This window comes from Physeter macrocephalus, chromosome 9, assembly GCF_002837175.3.
Source record: "Physeter macrocephalus isolate SW-GA chromosome 9, ASM283717v5, whole genome shotgun sequence".
Classification (NCBI taxonomy): domain Eukaryota; kingdom Metazoa; phylum Chordata; class Mammalia; order Artiodactyla; family Physeteridae; genus Physeter; species Physeter macrocephalus.
The window spans coordinates 24,120,039-24,128,019 of record NC_041222.1 but is presented as its reverse complement, the minus strand read 5'-3'; the positions used below and the strand labels follow the sequence as shown (position 1 = coordinate 24,128,019).

The 7,981-nt window shown below is 34.8% G+C and overlaps 1 protein-coding gene across 21 annotated transcripts in view; it reads left to right on the top strand.

Annotated features, from left to right (window-relative positions):
* The window catches only part of STX17 (syntaxin 17), a 179,791-nt gene that overhangs the window by 19,777 nt on the left and 152,033 nt on the right, over positions 1-7,981 (top strand). For all 21 annotated transcript variants that reach the window (XR_003681184.2, XR_008618194.1, XR_008618192.1 and 18 more), the window contains one exon: positions 1,945-2,010. Coding sequence is in view for 6 of the 21 variants with exons in the window: in XM_055087071.1 (XP_054943046.1) it covers positions 1,945-2,010 (66 nt within the window). In the remaining 15 variants the exon portion in view is untranslated. The remainder of the gene's footprint in view (positions 1-1,944; positions 2,011-7,981) is intronic.

Sequence of the window (7,981 nt, the reverse complement as noted above, 5' to 3'; positions counted from 1 at the left end):
AGATTGCTTTTGCTATTTGGGGTCTTTTGTGTTTCCATACAAATTGTGAAATTTTTTTTTCTAGTTCTGTAAAAAATGCTAGTGGTAGTTTGATAGGGATTGCATTGAATCTGTAGATTGCTTTGGGTAGTAGAGTCATTTTCACAATGTTGATTCTTCCAATCCAAGAACATGGTATATTTCTCCACCTATTTGTATCATCTTTAATTTCTTTCATCAGTGTCTTATAGTTTTCTGCATACAAGTTTTTTGTCTCCTTAGGTAGGTTTATTCCTAGATATTTTATTCTTTTTGTTGCAATGGTAAATGGGAGTGTTTTCTTAATTTCACTCTCAGATTTTTCATCATTAGTGTATAAGAATGCCAGAGATTTCTGTGCATTAATTTTGTATCCTGCTACTTTGCCAAATTCATTGATTAGCTCTAGTAGTTTTCTGGTAGCATCCTTAGGATTCTCTATGTATAATATCATGTCATCTGCAAATAGTGACAGCTTTACTTCTTCTTTTCCTATTTGGATTCCTTTTATTTCTTTTTCTTCTCTGATTGCTGTGGCTAGAACTTCCAAAACTATGTTGAATAAGAGTGGTGAGAGTGGGCAAGCTTGTCTTGTTCCTGATCTTAGTGGAAATGGTTTCAGTTTTTCACCATTGAGAACAATACTGGCTGTGGGTTTGTCATATATGGCCTTTATTATGTTGAGGAAAATTCCCTCTATGCCTACTTTGTACAGGGTTTTTATCATAAAGTGGTGTTGAATTTTGTCAAAAGCTTTCTCTGCATCTATTGAGATGATCATATGGTTTTTCTCCTTCAGTTTGTTGATATGGTGTATCACGTTGATTGATTTGCGTATATTGAAGAATCCTTGCATTCCTGGAATAAACCCCACTTGATCATGGTGTATGATCCTTTTAATGTGCTGTTGGATTCTGTTTGCTAGTATTTTGTGGAGGATTTTTGCATCTATGTTCATCAGTGATATTGGCCTGTAGTTTCTTTTCTTTGTGACGTCTTTGTCTGGTTTTGGTATCAGGGTGATGGTGGCCTCATAGAATGAGTTTGGGAGTGTCCCTCCCTCTGTTATCTTTTGGAAGAGTTTGAGAAGGATAGGTGTTAGCTCTTCTCTAAATGTTTGATAGAATTCGCCTGTGAAGCCGTCTGGTCCTGGGCTTTTGTTTGTTGGAAGATTTTTAATCACAGTTTCAATTTCAGTGCTTGTGATTGGTCTGTTCATATTTTCTATTTCTTCCTGGTTCAGTCTCGGCAGCTTGTGCATTTCTAAGAATTTGTCCATTTCTTCCAGGTTGTCCATTTTATTGGCATACAGTTGCTTGTAGTAATCTCTAATAATCTTTTGTATTTCTGCAGTGTCAGTTGTTACATCTCCTTTTTCATTTCTAATTGTATTGATTTGAGTCTTCTCCCTTTTATTCTTGATGAGTCTGGCTAATGGTTTATCAATTTTATTTATCTTCTCAAAGAACCATTTTTTAGTTTTATTGATCTTTGTTATTGTTTTCTTCATTTCTTTTTCATTTATTTCTGATCTGATCTTTATGATTTCTTTCCTTCTGTTAAATTTGGTTTTTTTTTGTTCTTCTTTCTCTGATTGCTTTAGGTGCAAAGTTAGGTTGTTTATTCGAGATGTTTCCTGTTTCTTAAGGTATGATTGTATTGCTATAAACTTCCCTCTTAGAACTGCTTTTGCTGTATCCCATAGGTTTTGGGTCGTCGTGTGTCCATTGTCATTTGTTTCTAAGTATTTTTTGATTTCCTCTTTGATTTCTTCAGTAATCACTTCGTTATTAAGTAGTGTATTGTTTGGCCTCCATGTGTTTGTATTTTTTACAGATCTTTTCCTGTAATTTTCTGAGGTAAATTGGGAATAATCACTTAGTGTTAAAAAAAAAATTCAGTACCTTTCCCCTTTCTTTCATATAGTATCAGAGGTGCAGAATCTGGGACAAGTTGCATGAAGAGCATATCAACGCAGGACGTACGGTTCAGGTAAGGCTATTTTATTGTTTCAGGTAAATCAGTATGAAAAAGACAGTCTTAAGGAAATTTTGCTAAAATATATACCCTTGTCGCTGAATCCTTTTATATGTATTTGTAACTATTTCCTTAAGGATGCATTTTTAACAGGAATTATTGAATCAGATGTCATACATATTTTTAAGATTTTGATACATATCACCAAAATTTTAATGATATATCAGCTTACACTTTCACAATGAATGCATTTTACAACACTAGTATTACTCATTCCTCAAATTTTTGCTAATTAGTAGGTTAAAATAACACTGCTTTGTTGTTTTAATCTGGATTTTTTCTTTTATTGCTTTGAAGGGTGAAAGTTTTTTATATGCACCTTGGATAGTAATGTTTTTTGTGTGAATTGCCTGTTCATGTCCCTTGCATATATTATATTATGTTGTTGTCTTTTGTCAGAGTTCCTTATAATTTTAAGATATTGGTCTTCTGTTTATAAGATTGTTACAGTAATATAGTGTTGCAAATATTTTTTGCTAGTTATTGACTTTGTAATAAATTTTAATTATTTTAAATTAATTTTTGAAAGTCATATATTTACGTAGTTAACAGCCAAGTAAAATTAAAAGCCTTCTAGAACCCTACCCTTCTCTATCTCCAAGTGCTACTTTTAGGAAACTACTTTTAATCCTTTGGCCATTTTCCCTGGTATTTAGCTCTTTATTCCTAAATACCATGTGTAGACTGGTATTTCTTAATTAATCAGGTTTAGGCATAGTCTCTTCACTTCTTGCTATAGGAGATGCAGATCTAGCTTTCCACCCTGTTCTCCTAATTCCTTTCCCCCCTATGATTACATATATCATAATTTCTGGTTAAATTAATGATCAATATCTCATTATTTTGATTATAAAGATATTGTTTCTTGCTAAGCCAAATAGTGACAGACACTACAGCCTTTTGCTTTTTTTCCTTTAGAATGTCACTTTCACTCTAATGACTTTTTAAATGTGTTTAGTGTTTTTTGTTTTTAATTGAGATATAGTTGATGTACCATATTATATGAGTTATAGGTGTACAACGTAGTGATTCACAATTTTTAAAGGTTATACTCCATTTATAGTTACTATAAAATATTGGCTATGTTTCGTGCTGTACAAGGATATATTTATCCTTGTAGCTTATTTATTTTATACATAACAGTTTGTACCTCTTAGTCCCCTACCCCTATCTTGCTCCGCCACCTTTCCCTCTCCCCACTGGTAACCATCAGTTTGTTCTCTATATCTGTGAGTCTGTTTCCTTTTTGTTATATTCACTAGTTTGTTTTATTTTTTTAGATTCTACATATAAGTGATATCATACAGTATTTGTCTTTCTCCATCTTTTGACTTATTTCACTTATACCTTCTAAGTCTATCCATGTTGTTGCAAATGGCAAAATTTCATTCTTTTTTATGACTGAGTAGTATTCCTGTGTGTGTGTGTGTGTGTGTGTGTGTGTGTGTGTGTGTACCACATCTTTTTTATCCATTTATCAGTTGATCGACACTTAGGTTGCTTCCATATCTTGGCTATTGTAAATAATGCTGATATGAACATTGGGGTGCATGTATCTTTCTGAATTAGTGTTTTTGGATTTTTTTGGACATATACCCAGCAGTGGAATTGCTGGGTAATATGGTAGTTTTATTTTTAGATTTTTGAGAAACTGCTGTACAGTTTTCCACAGTGACCATGCTAATTTACATTCCCACCAACAGTGTACGAGGGTTCCCTTTTCCCCGTATCCTCACCAGCATTTATTTGTGGTCTTTTTGATGAGAGCCATCTGGCAGGTGTGAGATGATATCTCATTGTAGTTTTAATTTGCATTTCTCTGATGATTAACAGTGTTTAGCATCTTTTCATGTGCCTGTTGGCCATCTGTATGTCTTCTTTGGAAAAATATCTATTTAGGTCTTCTGCCCATTTTTTAATTGAGGTGTTTGGGGTTTTTTTGATGTTGAGTTGTATGAGCTGTTTATCGTATTTTGGATATAAACTCCTTATTGGTCATATCATTAGCCACTATTTTTTCCCATTCAGTAGTTTGGGTCTTTTCGTTTTGCCAGTGGATTCTTTTGCTGTGCAAAAGCTTTTAAGTTTAATTAGGTCCCATTTTTAAATTTTTGCTTTTATTTCCTTTTCTTTAGGAGACAGATCCAAAAAAATATTGTTACAATTTATGTCAGAGTGTTCTACCTATGTTTTTTTCTAGGAGTTTTATGGTTTCTGGTCTTACATTTAGGTCTTTAATCCATTTTGAGTTTATTTTTGTATATGGTGTTAGAGAATGTTTTGATGTCATTCTTTTACATGTAGTTGTCCAGTTTTCCCAGCACCATTTATTGAAGAGGCTGTTTTTCTCAATTGTATATTCTTGCCTCCATTGTTGTAGATTCATTGACCACGAGTGTGTGGGTTTATTTCTGTGCTCTCTGTGCCATTGATCTAAATGTCTGTTTTTGTGCCAGTACCATACTGTTTTGATTACTGTAGCTTTGGAGTGTAGCCTGAAGTCAGGGAGCATGATTCCTCCAGCTCTGTTCTTTCTCAAGATAGTTTTGGCTATTTGGGGTCTTTTGTGTTTCCATACAAATTTTAAAATTATTTGTTCTGGTACTGCAAAAAATGCCCTTGGTATCTTGATAGGGATTGCACTGAATCTGTAGATTGCCTTGGCTAGTATGGTCATTTTAACAATATTAACTCTTCCAATCCATGTACGTGGTATATCTTTCCATCTGTTTGTATCATCTTCAATTCTTTCATTAGTATCTTACAGTTTTCCGAGTACAGATCTTTTACCACCTTAGGTAGGTTTATCCCTGGGTGTTTTATTCTTTTCGATGCAGTGGTGTGTGGAATTGTTTCCTTAATTTCTCTTTCTGATAGTTTGTTGTTAGTATATAGAAATGCAACAGATTTCTGTATATTAATTTTGCATCCTGCAACTTTACCAAATTCATTGAGCTCTAGTAGTTTGCTGGTGGCGTGTTTAGGATTTTCTGTGTATAGTATCATGTCACCTGCAAATAGTGACAGTTTTACTTTTTCCTTTTCAGTTTGGATTCCTTTTATTTCTTTTTCTTGTCTGATTGCTGTGGCTAGGACTTCCAATACTGTGTTGAATAAAAGTGCTAAGAGTGGACATCCTTGTCTTGTTCCTGACCTTAGAGGAAATGGATTCCTCTTTTTACTGTTAAGTATCATGTTAGCTGTCCTTTTACTTCTTTTGGAGTTAATACTTTTCTCACTTTTTTATTTTGCCTGGGTTTTTGTGTATTTTTAGTTAATTTTTTTTAAGTGCTCCACATCTCTGCCACATGCTGTCAATATTTTTCATATGTTCAAATACATCACTTCCATTCTTTATCCTAAAGACTCCTTCCTGAATCCCTTCTTCCTCCAATTCCAATCTGGACTCACTTTCTAGGCTTGTTGCACAGCTGTTGTACTAGGACTTCCCTCAGCTCCTCCTGTGTTGGGTTCCTGCTTTTCCTGGCTATCATGTCTTCCTTATTTTGGGCTTACTCTTATTTTGTTGGAATACATCTTTCAGTAGCTCTCAAGGGTACCTTAGAGGTAAATTTTTAATTTATTATGTGTCTGATAAACACCTTTATTCTCCCCTCACCTGTGATTGCTACTTTGAGTAGGTATAGAATTCTCTTTCAATATTGAAGGCTTTCTAGGCTTTCTAGTTTAGTGTTGCTCTTAAAAAAGCAGATATCATCTAGTTTCATTATCTTTGTATAAGACCAATTTTTTTCTCTCTTTGGGAACTTTTGTGATCTGTTTATCCTGGTGTTCTGAAGTTTGATGATATGATGTGCTTTGTGTTGGACCCTTTCAATCTAAAAACTCATGGTTTTAGTTCTGGGAATTTTCTTAAATAATTTATTTGATGATTTATTCTTCTGTGTTTTTTCTTATTCTCTCTCTTTTTTTTAATTCTTTTATTGCAAGGGTCAGCAAACTATAGCTCACAGGCCAGATCTTGCCTGCTGTCTGCCCCATTTGTTTATGTACTGTTTTTGGCTGCTTTCATAGTACAACAGCAGAGTTGTTTGGTTGCAACAAGAGACCATATGGCCTGCAAAACCTAAACTATTTACTGTCTGGCTCTTTGAAGAAAAAGTTTGCTGATCCCTATTCTGTTGGATGGAAGACTCTTGGATTGCTTGTCTAATTTTCTGTTCTATTTTCTGAGAGGTTTCCTCAGCTTTATTTTCAATTCTTTCTACTGAGTTCTTTATTTCTACTATTACAATATTTATTTTCCAAGAGCTTTTTCTTTTCTTCTTATTTTACGTAGCACTTTATCTTTGGACATAAAAATTTTTCCTGCTTTTCTGAGACACTAAAAAGCTGATTGTTTGACTCCTGGTGGACTTCACCTAAAGGTGCTTTGGTAGGCTGCCATTTTCCTTGGAGCAACCTCCAAGTATCAGTATCTAGAGGTTGTTCTGGTTTAGTTTTCTAAAGAAGAATCCTCATTTTCCCCCTAGGATAAGTAGGCACTTATTTCCTAACTATAGAAGCAGCTTAGATGAAGCCTCCTGTACTTCATTGTTCAGTACAGTCTTTCTTATGAATTCCATTTTTCAGTCCTGTGCCTAGTGTTTCTTTTCTTCTTTTTCTTTTTTTCTTTAATACATCTTTATTGGAGTATAGTTGCTTTACAATGTTGTGTTAGTTTCTGCTGTATAACAAAGTGAATCAGCTATATGTATACATATACCCCCAAATCCCCTCCCTCTTGCATCTCCCTCCCACCCTCCCTGTGCTCCACAAAGCATGGAGCTGATATCCCTGTGCTATGTGGCTGCTTCCCACTAGCTATCTCTTTTACATTTGGTAGTGTATATATGTCAATGCCACTCTCTCACTTCGGCCAAGCTTACCCTTCCCTCTCCCTGTGTCTGCAAGTCCATTCTCTACGTCTGTGTCTTTATTCCTGTACTGCCCCTAGGTTCTTCAGAACCACTTATATATGTTAGCATATGTGTTAGATTCCATATATATTCCATATATATGTGTTGGCATACGGTATTTGTTTTTCTCTTTCTGACTTACTTCACTCTGTATGACAGACTCTAGGTCCATCCACCTCACTACAAATAACTCAGTTTCATTTCTTTTTATGACTGAGTAATATTCCATTGTATATATTCTCCACACCCTCTCCAGCATTTATTGTTTCTAGAGTTTTTGATGATGGCCATTCTGACTGGTTTGAGGATCACAACTGGATTGTATAAATACACCTCATTGTAGTTTTGATTTGCATTTCTCTAATGATTAGTGATGTTGAGCATCCTTTCATGTGTTTCTTGGCAATCTGTTTATCTTCTTTGGAGAAATGTCTATTTAGGTCTTCTGCCCATTTTTGGATTGGGTTGTTTGTTTTTTGATATTGAGCTGCATGAGCTGCTTGTAAATTTTGGAGATTAATCCTTTGTCAGTTGCTTCATTTGCGAATATTTTCTCCCATTCTCAGGGTTGTCTTTTGGTCTTGTTTATGGTGTCCTTGGCTGTGCAAAAGCTTTTAAGTTTCATTAGGTCCCATTTGTTTATTTTTGTTTGTATTTCCATTTCTCTAGGAGGTGGGTCAAAAAGGATCTTGCTGTGATTTATGTCATAGAGTGTTCTGCCTATGTTTTCCTCTAAGAGTTTGATAGTGTCTGGCCTTACATTTAGGTCTTTAATCCATTTTGAGTTTATTTTTGTGTATGGTGTTAGGGAGTGTTCTAATCTCATACTTTCACATGTACCTGTCCAGTTTTCCCAGCACCAGTTATTGAAGAGGCTGTCTTTTCCTCACTGTATATTCTTGCCTCCTTTATCAAAGATAAGGTGACCATATGTGTGTGGGTTTATCTCTGGGCTTTCTATCCTGTTCCATTGATCTATATTTCTGTTTTTGTGCCAGTACCATACT